Raw genomic sequence first — 12,461 nt, forward strand, 5'->3', positions numbered from 1 at the left:
AAGGTGGGGCCCAGCGCAGGGCAAGGCAGGGGACCAGCCCGGCCACCGCCCAAGAAGTGTTGAGGGTCGGGTCCAGAGACCCTGGGCCTGACTGTTTCAGGAGGGGTTTGCAGAGGACATTGGGCGGGCTTTCTCTCTCACGGCAGCCCGCGTGGGCCTGAGCACCAGTCGGAGTGCCCCGGCCAGAATTCCCAGATCTGGCCTCCTGTGGGCCAGAGTTTTTTGAGACGCCCCCTCCACACACACGCATATTCCCTGTGCACACTCCTAGACTCGACTTCAGTCCCAGCAGCTTCATCACGAGCACACGGTTATGTACACATTCACTCATGCTCCACAGCACTGTCTGGCATCGACAGCGCGCCCGGCCCCCAGACAGATCTGGCCTGAGCTCGGTTTCTGGTGGGAGAGACTGGGAGTATCTGATAATCACACCGTGACAAGTGCAAACCAAACTGACCTATCTGGACAGCCGGGGACAGGCTTCTGAGAAAGCTGGTCGGGGCGGGGGAGGCAGGCCGACCCAGCCTGGGAAAGGGGCTCCAGAAAGACTGGATAAGAGTATAGCGTATAGGTGTGGGGCGGGGAGGAGCCAGGCAGGGTGGAACAGTGGAGGGTATACGGTGTGTGCAAGGGGGCTTCCCAGGTGGCCCTAGTGGTAAAGAACTCACCTGCCAGTGCAGGAAATGTAAGAGACGTGGGCTCCATCCCTGGGTCAGGAAGATTCCCCTGGAGGAGGGCACAGCAACCCACTCCAGTATTCTTGTCTGGAGAATCCAGTGGACAGGGGAGGCTGGTGGGCTACAGTCCATGGGGTCGCAAAGAGTTGAACATGACTGAAGCGATTTAGCACGCCCGCAGGGTGTGTGCAGAGGCCGGGAGTGGGGACAGATGCTCAGGGCCTGGTGGGCCACGTGAGGCAGTCGAATCTCCACCCTGCACGTGGCGGGAAGCCACGAGGGGCCCTTCGGCAGGTGGATGGCGTGATTGGTACAAACATGCGCGCCTGCAGCCCACGCACGCCCCAGACACGAGCGCTTTCTCTCCCACCCACGTTTCACGTTCCTGCCAGGCCTCCCACCCACGTCCTCACCGCACACACCCTGTCGCACCACCAGGCAGCACTGCAGGGAGTCCTGTGCCAGCTCCCGGCAAAGGTGGCAGCCATGCGCCCCACCTGCTTGCTGACGGTGCGGGCCGAGGCCCTTGGCACATTCCACATGTTCACAGATGTGCACGTGGCCCCTCCCCCACCACACGCAGGGTCGTAACCCATCATCCCAGCACGTGGAAGGCGGCTTCTAGTTTAAGGAGTACTTTCAGAGGCGTTATCTCACTGAATTCTCCCAACATGGGGATTTATCAACACCATTGTACAGCTGAGGCTCAGAGAGGTAAAGCACCTCGCCCCAGGCCACACAGCTAGAGCTTGACCTAGTCAAGACTTGAACTCAAGTCCATCTGACTTCTAGGTCTATCCACTGTCTACACAGACTCAGGAGCATGCACCCGTCTTGTCTTCTCCTCTCCTCTCCAGGCACTCGCCAAGAGGTGGCAAGTGACCTTCGACCCCAGATTCTTCCAGAAACACCTTGATTGACTCGGAAAGTTATTTAGATCCCCAGTGTGTGCCCATCGGCCTGGTGATGCTGAGGCCTTGGGGAGTGGTTCCAGGGGTGGAGTGGGGCACCTGCCAGCCTGCTAGCCGGGGGCAGCTCAGGGCAGGGACCTGACTCCGGCAGCAGAGCCTTCATTTATTTGCATTTGCAAATGAGGCAGACAGCCTGGTCCCCACGCAGGCTGACCCCCGCTGGCCATGCTCCCCTGACCTGACGTCTGGGTCCCAGGGAACATCCTGGGTGGCTTCTCTCCTCCCTGCCCAGTGTAGGGGAAAGAGTGTGAGCTTCAGAGTCAGCCTGAACCAGGGTTACAGTCCAGCTGTGTCACTGCTGCCAGGGTGACCCTGGCCATCATGGTATTTAACCTCCCTCGGGGTTAGCCTCTCCTTGGAGTGAGGAATATCTCCTTCTCAGGGTGACTGCAGAAAAAGAGTCAGGTTCTCAGTGAGCTGACACATAGGGCTCAGTGTTTTTAATCTGGTTTTTTTTTCTTTCCCTGACGGCAAAAATAATAAGTGCTCACTGTAAAAATTCAAACAATGCAGAAAAATGTATCCTGTAGAAGACAGAAAGCTCCTAGTCGTCCTGTTTCCTAGAGATAACTCATGTGAGCTTTTACCTGTAACTGAACATTTTTACAAGGGAGGTTTCTGTTGTGCTACTTGCTTTTTTCACTTGACAATAGGCCTCAAATCCCCTTTCCCGTCAGGGCTCGAGACCCCCTTTGTCATCACTGCATGGGCTTCCGTGGTTTGCACGTGCCGTGTATATTTAACCAGCTTCCAGATTTCAGCCATGGCAAACCCTACAGCAGTGAATGGTCTCTGTCCGTGTCATTTTGTGGGGTTTTTTTTTGTAAGTGTTTCTGGAGGATCAATGCCTAGATGTGCGGTGGGCTGGGCCAGAGTGTGCACATTTTCCTCTTTAATGGGAATGGCAGGCAGTCCGTGTGCCCCGGGAGATCCAGAGAAGTCCATTTCCTTGAAAGAATGTATCCACCACCTCTGCCCTTGACCACAGGCCGGAGAGTCAAGAGGACTCGATTCCGCACGTGGCAGGCGCCTGGCAGGTCCTCTAGTGAAGCCCTGTGTCCCCCTTACGCCTCTGGTTGCCATACTTTGGAATCTCCCCCTTCATTCCTGCCTGCCTTTGCTCGAGAGGCGCTCACTACCTTACATGCCTCTATTCACTACATTATTTCTCGCGTTGGACTCGAGTCTCCCATCTCCCACCTTTCACCCGGGAGGCCTGTCTCAGCCCTCAGCAGCCTACAGAGGAAGGGAAAAAAGGAAGAGAGAAGGGAAGGCCAGAAAGTGCTTGTGGTGAATGTCTACATACTTTACATGTATGAACTCACGTAACCCTCATGTCAACGCTTGGGGGCAGACACTGCTGTTAGCCCCATATTATAGATGAGAAAACTGAGGCTCAGAAAGGTTCAATAACTTGCCCAAGTCCCATAGCTGTTGTTTTATTTATTCATTTACTTGGCTGTACCGGGTCCTAGTTGCAGTGTGTGGGATCCAGTTCCCTGACCAGGGATCAAACCTGGGCCCCCCTGCGTTGGGAGCATGGAGTCCCAGTTCGTGGACCACCAGTGAAACCCCTCCCCCGCCCCTGCCCCGCTGCAGCTTTTAAGTGGCAGAGCTAGGATACAAACCCAGGCAGTCTGACTCCAGAGCCCACACCCCTGAGGTGATGCTGTCTCTCTGACGGGAGCTTATTTATAATGTATTGACACCTACTGTATACTCAGCTTCCACCCACCAGCAGCCTGGAGCCCATGAGGCGGCTAAACCCATTGGCTAGGAGGGAGAGGGTGGGATTTGACAGGGCCGCCCCCCTGCAGGGTGCAGCGTCTGAGCAGGGAGGCCCCAGAGCCGAGAAGAGCTCTGGGCGGTGTCACCGGGCTTCGCTTTGAGGTGGGGGAGGCCCGGCCCACCCCCGCTCTGATGCCCACACGCAGCACCGTCGTCTGGCCCGGAGCGGGCGTCAGGACGGGAGTCCCGAGGGAGTGACTAAGCACACGAGGGGGTGGGGGGGGGGTGACGGAGCGAGCGGGCGAAGGGACGCCTGGAGCTGCGGGCGACCCTCTGGGCGTCAGAGGCTGGGCAAGGGCACGGAGGGAGGCGGGCGCGGGCGGCTGAGAGACTGTGCGGCCGCCGGTGCTGGGAAGGGCCCTGCGCGCCCTTCCCCTGGAAGCTAAGGGGGGCCCATTGCTGGGTTGTCCGGTGCCCACGTGGGCAAGGAGGCGAGCGGCTGGGTTGGGGCTTCAAGGGTGACACCTCGGGCAAGTCATCGCCTCTGCCCCGCCTCCGTGTAGAATGGAGGTTGCGTTCCCTGCCTCCGGTTCCTTGTGAGGCTGTTGAGAGGGGCGGGAGCAAAGGAAGTCTGTACACTGTTAAGTGCTGGGCAGGTCGAGCAGATGTTGTTACTCTGCTGCAGGAAGAGGCCCCTGGCTCGAGGGAGGAGCCAGTCCTGGGCAGGCGGAGGGTCAGGCTTTGGGCCACTGCGGGCCTCAGGCCACCTGGGCCAGGGAGGCGCTGGCCGGCAGCTGGCGGATGGGAGGCCTGGCTCCCGAGTGCTGTGCCCCAGCGTGGGGGCCTGTCCCGTGACCTCCTCTTGGGGCTGCCAATGTGTTGTTTGCTCGGGAGGCCACCGCCTGGTGAAGCTCCGGGATCCGGGTGTCTTGGCGCTCAGCCAGCTCGGAGCCGGGGTGGGGGCCCCCCGCGCCACCTTCCTGCTCCCCCAGGGCCCTGCCTGGAGCCTCAGGTCCTCTCCTCCTGCCCCCTGGGTGCCTGTGAGACCCCAGACTATCTGTCAACCTCCCAGAGCCTGTACGTCCTTGTCTCTGACACCGTGTGACGATATCAGCCTTGATCCGGGTTGTAAGGATTACCGGGCATCAAAGCGCTTGGCTCTCCTGGCCCGCACTGTTCCCCTTGCCCTCGAGGCTCCCTCCTGAGTCCCGGCTGAGGTCAGAGGTGCCTGGGGAAAGGTGATCCAGGAGCAGCCACGTCTGTGTCTCCCCTCCCGCCCCCCCAGGGGCTTCTGGAGGAGTGGGCCAGCCTCTCAGAAACAGGCAGGGCCAGGGGCAAGCAGTGCTGGATGGTTGAGCTCTGCAGACAATGGGCCTCTGTGGCCCCCGGGGACAGGGGCGGTTCCAGGGTGGCCTCTAATCTCTGGTTTTGGGAGGTTAGAGTCCCTCAGACCTGATTCTGTGACTGGGGGCCAGGCCGCCTGGTGGGCCCCCTCTCGAGGGCCGTGTCTCAGAAGACTGAGGATCTGCAGGAGGAGCCCTCTGCACCTCTTCTCACTGTGAGGTCTGCATCTTTCCCTGTCCCCTTGCCCCCCACGTGTGTCGCCAGGTTGGTCTCATGGACACCAGGGGGACCCAGGGAACCTTGACGTCTGGTCACCAGTGAGGGGCTGTCCTGGGCTCCTTAGGCCCCAGCCCCTAGCCCCCCCACAAATTCATCTTGGCCGTGTGTTCTTGGCTGGCTGAGCCCCTCTTCCACCCCCCAACTCCCCCCAAGTCCAGTTTCCCAGCTCCTGGGCGTGCTGTCCAGCCCCTGCTTGGCTCCCCATCACAGGCCTCTGTCTGGGTGGTCATGTGTCACCTGTTCCGACCACCAAATTTTCCCTTGAATTTTTTTTTCCATTTATTATTATTATTATTATTTTGTATTGGAGTATAATTGCTTTGCAATGTTGTGTTAGTTTCTGCTGTACAACAGCGTCAGTCAGGTCTATATATCCCTCTTGAACCTCCCTCCCACCCTTCACAAACCACAACCCCCACCCCCAGGTTATTGCAGCACCGGCTTGAGCTCCCTGTTTCCTTCAGCAGCTTCCACTGGCTCTCCAGTCACACATGGTGGTATATACATGTCACTGCTCTCCCAAACTGTCCCCCCTCCCATGGGGGACACGTGTGTCCACGGGTGTCCGTTCTCTGCATCTGTGTTTCGACTCTTGCCCTGAACCTACAAATAGGTTCATCTGTATCATTAACTGAATTTTAAAGCATGGATAGTTTATCAGGCGGAAAAGAGTGAAAAAGGAGCTCCCGGCAAAGGGCGAAGCCTGTGCAGAGGCTCTGCGGTGGGAAGCAGCGTGGCTTGTCTTTAAAAGCTGCCTGCAGCCCAGCCAGGTTGAGAGCAGGAAATGCGGGTGTGTGGGGATGAGGCTGGGTGAGTCCGCAGGGGCCAGGCCCACCATGGGGGGGTGTGGGGGGCTCCATTTGGGGCAGTTCTTGCTGGATGACCAAAGGGCCAAGTCCTCCTCACCGGATATCCCAGCCACCTCTCTGGTGCCCTGAAGGGCGGGGCTGTCTGGGACAGTGTCTAATAATAATAATAATAATAATAACAACAACACTTCTACTGGGCTTACTCTAATCCGTGGCTTAGGAGGTGGCTACATCCTCTCTCATTTTATAGATCAAAGAAAAAGACAGGACCCCCTACCCGCACCCCCCCAACTCTCCAACTGGTGGGAAGTGATCAGGGCAGCATCTAGTCCTTGGTCCTCCTTCCCCATCTCCCCAGTCACTCTGGGTCTGACCTGAGCTTTTTCAGTGGGTGGGTTCCCCCTTAAAACACAGCGCCCCCCAGCCCAGTGCAGCATCTGGGGCCCTGGACTGGTGGGTGGCCTGGCTCTAGTTCCGCACCTGCTCCCGCCCTGCTGGGTGACTTCCAGATGGTTGTTTAACCTCTCCGAGCCTCAGTTTACCCTTCTGGGAGTGGAGGATCCTAGTGACTGCCTTATCTCCTGCTTCAGTTCCGCTGAGACTCCCAGGCGTGAGCAGATAAAGAGGGCTTTTGAAAAGTACAGAGAGCTGCACTCACGACACGGCAATTATTATTGTTACCTCGATGTGGAGATAAGGGAGGGGGAGGCAGTGCAGTGACAGTTGCCAAGAAACCCGGGAGCTGTCGGCAGGCTTCCGGCCTGGCCCATCCTGCCTGGGAGCCCGCTGCACCCTTTCGCAGGGGTAGACGGGCACGCCAAGGGGGAGTTGGGCACGCCAAGGAGGGAGGGGAGCCGGAGCCAGCTGGCTGCAGGCCACACACCTGTAGGGCCTGAAAGTGACCCGGGAATGTGCCTGGCCCGGACTCCAGGCTGGGTCCGGCTCTCTGTGTGACCTTGGGCAAGTCACTTCCTTTCTGGCTCCCGCCTATTACTATGTCCAGGAATGTCCTGTACCTACAGGCAGGTGTCCAGGCCAGACAGGGCAGGATTGGAGCGGGACCTTGGGAAGATGCTTGGTGGCAGCCAGAACCAGGGGCTGCTGTGGGGAGGCAGCCTGCCTTGAGAGCAGCAGGGGTGGGTGCAGGAGAAGAACCCTGAGCTAGAGGGAAACCTTGGCACTGCCCCCTCTTCCCTGGTATGACCTTGGGCCTGTCCCTTAATCTCTCTGAGCCTCAGTTTTCTTATCTGGAAGAAGGCTGATAATAATCCAACCTCACAAAGCTGCCGTGGTGATTGAGACGGTGCCTGTGCAAACTGCAGAGCCCTGTGCAGATATGACTGCGGTCCTGGCGGGGCGAAAGGAGAAGTGGCGAGAGTTCTCCGTGTCCCCGTCAGCCCCGGGCACCTCCCAGCTGCTGCGTGTTTGGGAAGAAGGCAAAGCATTTCTAAGCTGAGCCAGGGGGACGTCCCTGGCGCTTCAGTGGTTAAGACGCTGTGCTCCCACTGCAGGGGCACAGGTTCAGTCCCTGGCTGTGGAACTAAGATCCCACATGCCATGTAGCATGGTCAAAAAATTAAAGAATAAATAAAAAATAAACTGAGCCAGGCCATAGGGTCAGGAAGGTTTCCAGAGAAGTAGGGAGGGGCAGAGACTGGGGGCTGCATGTGAACAAAATGATGGAGACCAGGAGGAGACAAGGGTGAGATGGGAGGGAGAGGGGAGGGACAGAGAGATTCAGGTTCATGAGAGGGAGGAGAATGACCAACAGGAGGAGGGATGGAGCGATCACAGGCAGAGGAGAAGGAAGGGTGGGCCGAGAGGTGAGGAAGGACGAGAGGAGGCGGAGGAGGAAGCATCAGCCGGCAGAGGGGAGGCAAGCGGCTGGGTTTATTCATTTCTTCAAAGGCATTTATTGAGCAACGGCTGTTTACTGAGAGCGAGTGTGCTAGCTGCTCAGTCGTGTCTGACTCTTTGCAACCCCATGGACTGCAGCCCACCGGGCTCCTCTGTCCCTGGAATTCTCCAGGCAAGAGCACTGGAGTGGCTTGATAGTACAGTGGAGCAGGAGGGCAGCATCTCGATCCGAGGTTCAGGGGTTCGCATCCTCTGTATTTCACTTACCGTCTGCCTGACCTTGGACCTGCTGCGTAACCTCTGTCTTGGTTGCCTCCTCTGAAAGATGAGGATGAAACGAGGGGATACAGTGAAGCCGTCTCAGCCGGGTCTGCACACCGTTCACCTGTATCGGCACTGGCTGCCGTTGCTGTAGTTACTGTTGCTTCATTGATACGACCTGCTGGGTCCGCAGGGCTGGCCGCCTGTGCTCCGAAGTCCAGACCCTTGGCTCTGGAGTCACAAGCCTGGGTTCAGATGCCTGTTCTGCCTCATTAACTGTGTGACCTTGGGCAAACCAGTATATCCTTTGTGAACCTCAGTTTGCTTGTGGTGTGAAGAAGCAGCTGGTTTGGGAGACTTCCCTGGTGATTGAGTGGTTACGAGTCCACACTCCCAGTGTAGGGGCCGGGGTTCGATCTCTGGGTCAGGGGACTAGATCCCACGGGCTGCACCTAAAGGTCCCACGGGCTGCAACCGAGACCTGGCGCACCCACAGAAATACAATAAATATTAAAAAAAATAAGAAAGCAGGTGGGTTTTGAGCACATGCCTCTTCGGGGAGCTGTGAGGATTAAGAAAAATCATGGAAGGCACGGGGAGGTTGTGGCTTTTGTTTTTGTGGCCTGTGAATCCCTGCAGGGCTGGGATGGGTGGGGGCAGGCAGGACCGAGAGCCTCAGACCTCCTGCTCCGTCCTCATCCCGGAGGCCCTCCCGGGCCTGGCGTCTTAGGGCCTCGGCAGTGACCTTGTAGGTGGAGGAGTTGCCTGTGAGGGGGAGACTCAGGCCCGCCAGAAACTGGAGGGCTGAGGAGCTCTGGCAGAAGCCAGAGCCTGCCTGCCTTGAGAGACCTACCGAGGACTGCACCAGCGTGAGCAGTCCTGGGTGAGAGAGGCAGGGGGACACGGGGAAACTGAGGCTGGTGCTAGAAGAGGAGCGTGTTAGGGAGCTGCTGCCAGGCTGACCTGCAGTGGGCACAGCCGGAGCCTTGGGGTGTGGGAAGCATCAGACAGAAGGAGAGCATCGGACTAGCTCAGTTATGGGCACACACCTCCCCTTGGCAAGACAGAGCTACCAACACAGTGGTCCTCACGGTCAAGGGGACCCGGCATCCCCTGGCTTCAACTCTCGGACTTCCAGGTTCTGCTGTCCATCCTGCTGGCACTGGCCCTGATCAGTCTAGAGCATGGGCTTTAAATTCTGCCTCTGTCACCCGTTTGCTCAGGGACGTGGCTTCATCTCTCTGAGCTTTAGTTTTTCCATCTGTATTTTTTTTTTTTTTTTTAACAAACCCCTTTTGGTTTACAAACCCCTGGTGGTTTAGTGGCTAAAGCTTCATGCTCCCAATGCAGAGGGCGGTTCAATCCCTGGTCAGGGAGCTAGATCCCACACACTGCAACTAAGAGTTTGCATGACACACTAAAGATCCCACGTGCTGCAAGGAAGATCAAAGATCCTGTGTGCTGCCACTCAGACCCAACACAGCCAAATAAATTTTAAAAAGTACACATTAAAAAGGGAGGGATAAATAATGCCGACCTCCCTGCACAGTAGTGAGGATGTAATATGCCTGACACAGTTCCAGGCACTCAGACCATCTCCAGGGTCCCCATGGCAGCCTCAGTGGAATGTGTCTGGACCATTTCTGTGGGCCTCTTGCCACCCGCCCCCGCTTCCCAGTCTCTCCCCACGTCACTGTACCTTGTGATCTACAGAAACCTGTGTGGAAGCCATTCTTTCCCACCAACCTTTAATGCCTTCCTACTGCTAACACTCACTCATTCACCCACTCATCCGTTTGACGAATACTTAATGAGACCCTGATGTGGAAAGGCAGAGTTTACCATGAATGAATGAATGTGAAAGAAAGAATTCATTGAGTGAACACCTTCTAGCTGCCCAGGCTCTAGGATGCATTTTTTTTTTTCTTTCTGGAAACCAAGGCTGAGAGGAGTATGTCATTGGTTTAAGGTCACGCAGCAGGTAAGTGCCTGAGAATATCTCCCCTACCAGGATGTCACGGGCCTCAGATGTCACTGCCACCACGTCTATCCTCCAGGTGAAGACTGCCCCATGCAGGGCCTTCTGGGAAGATGCTAGCCCACCAGGGCTGTGGACAGTTCCTCTGAGCCTTTCTCCCTGAGTAGCTGGGCCCAGGTGAGCCCTGAGTAGGGGACTCAGAGCTTTCTCAGGGTCTCCTTCCTCAGCCAGGTTTCCACAGTCCCTTCCCCTCTTGGGGTGTGGCAGTCCCAGCCCTGACTCAAGCGGGCCGTGGGCTGAATGACTCACCCTCCCAGGAACCAGCTTTGGTTGAGGGACTGGGGTGGGGCTGCAGCCATGTCGGGGTGGGGCTGCAGCCACGTCGGGGTGGGGCTGCAGCCACGTCAGGGTGGCCCTCGGCGGAGGGTGGAAGCCGGGCCTGCTTGCCCAGCCCTAGGCCACCTGGGTCCCAGGAACCACTGGGCACTTCTTCCCCATGACCCCAGAAGCAGGCTCCTTGGCAGGCTTTCTAGGGTAACAGGAGCTGACTTCACCCTCACCAGACCTGCTTCCTTTCCTCAGGAGGGTGTGGGTGTGGGCAGAGAGTCTGGGCTTGGAGTCAGTCAAGCATCACACAGAGGCTGGTTTGGTCACTGACCAGCTGTGCGACCTCTGCATACCTCTGGGTCCTCACCTGTAAACTGGGAATACCAGGGTGATGACAAGTCTTGTGCCCTCAGGCCTGAAAGAGGGGCTTGGCAGGGGCCTGGCACATCGTTGGCCCAGTGAGTGTCTGTTGTTGTTATTGTCATTAATAATAGCAATGGCCCAGGTGGCCTTTCAGCCAGAAGGCTACTGTCTCCCTAAAGGCTCAGGAATGGGTGTACCTTGCTTAGTCCAGAGGTCAGGACTCAGCCCTTTACAGCAACCTCCAACCCCTGCCTCAGTCTGCCCATCTTTAGAATGGGCTGTGGACATCCTTTTGGCTGGAGTATGGGTTAGGGAGGCCTAATGGAGAGTTTACAGGGACACTGTTCATATCTCTGGTCTTTGGGGAAGGTTGGAAGCCCTGGTCACCGCCTGCCTCCTGGGGAACCCAGGTTCCCCTCCTTTTTGAAATCTGTCCCCCTAACATCCCCCAATTCTGAGAATGACTCTTCTTCCCAAAGTTCACAGATCTCCCAACTTGGGGCCCTCCCTAACCTCAGACTGTTTTTCTCTTCCAGGAGGAGTGATGGGCAGAACCAGCGCTTCCCTCAGGCACTAGACCTGCCAAGAGTAGACTTGGTTCCCTCTCAGACTGCTTCATTCCACCCTAAGGTAACTGCTCTCCTCCCCATGGCCCCTGGTCTGGAGGACCCCCACCCAGGGCCAGGAGATATCTAAGAGTGACTGCTGTGTGGAGGTAAAATGTTTGGGTAGATGGGACTTGGGGTTTAGCCCCCCAAGGGGATACCATTCCTCACCCCTGGTGGACCTAACACAGTCTCAGAGATTGAACCAGGGTCTGTAGCAAGGTTGGGGGGCAAAACAGCTGGGAATAAACTGGCCAAACAGCTCTTCTTCCTTATCTTTATTATCAACATCACCATCCATTTCCTCATCTGTAAATCGGGTGTAATGAGAATATCCCATTTCTCAGAGTAACCCTGTGAAGTGGGGTAAAGTGTGAAAAAATGTGATAAAACACTGTGCATAATATCTGGCACAGAGTAAAAGCCCTGTAAATGAGGCTATTCTTGTTGTTATCGTTGAAATCAAATGTTTGCCCGGCACATGACCTGTGTCAACTTTGTGCTGGGTGCTGAGGTGCCAGAAATCCATCTGTCACAGACCCCGCCCTCAAGGAGCCATGGCCCGGTTAGGAGATACATAACTAAACAACTTCTGCAGGGCGTCCAATACCAGTAATAACTGCTAGCATTTACTGAGATTTAGTATGGGCTAGGTGGGTTCTTAATGTTTTGCGTGCAGGATCTCATTTCGCCCTCAAACTACAACTGTGGACTTATATTAGTACTCTTCTTAGTCCCATTTTGCAGATGAGAAAATCGAAGCTCAGAGAGGTTAAGTTTCTTGCTCAAAGACACACAGGTAGGATGTGATGGGTCCAGGACTGGAACTCATGTTATCTGACCAGAGTGCCTGGTCTGGTGGCATTTCTAATGCAGAGGGTAGTCAGCTCTCACTTCTGTAGTACACTTTTCAGATCCTAAAGCATGTCCACAGATATCATGCTTCTCGGTCCTTTCATCAAACTGTGCGTGGTAGGCATTCTTGAGATAAGGATCCACATGCCCAGAGAGGTAAAGTGGTTTTCCCAAGGTCACACAGCCAATAAATAGTAGATGCAGGATATGCCAAGCTTCTCGCCCAGAACTCTGACCTGGACCAAGGGCCATGTACCCCTCTTAGGTCAGGAGGGGTATATGGCCAAGGAATAGTGTACTTTGGGGGGATTGCCACCTCCAAGGGGGTCCAAATATGGGTCCTAGGGACTATATCAGGGGGTCCTTGAGATCCTCTCCTGCTGTCTGTGCCTGCGAAACAGCCC

At 56.4% G+C, this 12,461-nt stretch overlaps 1 protein-coding gene across 26 annotated transcripts in view; it reads left to right on the forward strand.

Moving 5' to 3' along the window:
- RAP1GAP (RAP1 GTPase activating protein) overlaps positions 1 to 12,461 on the forward strand; it is a 71,154-nt gene that overhangs the window by 26,080 nt on the left and 32,613 nt on the right. For 19 of the 26 annotated variants that reach the window (XR_014078264.1, XR_014078265.1, XR_014078262.1 and 16 more), the window contains one exon: positions 11,134 to 11,227. Coding sequence is in view for 5 of the 26 variants with exons in the window: in XM_081574656.1 (XP_081430782.1) it covers positions 11,134 to 11,227 (94 nt within the window). In the remaining 21 variants the exon portion in view is untranslated. Of the gene's footprint in view, positions 1 to 9,940; positions 10,085 to 11,133; positions 11,228 to 12,461 lie in introns of all 26 variants that reach the window. The other 7 variants (XM_081574667.1, XM_081574654.1, XM_081574674.1 and 4 more) reach the window with 2 other exon arrangements.

The sequence above is a fragment of the Giraffa tippelskirchi genome, chromosome 3 (genome assembly GCF_054371585.1).
Source record: "Giraffa tippelskirchi isolate mGirTip1 chromosome 3, T2T-mGirTip1v1.2.pri, whole genome shotgun sequence".
Lineage (NCBI taxonomy): Eukaryota > Metazoa > Chordata > Mammalia > Artiodactyla > Giraffidae > Giraffa > Giraffa tippelskirchi.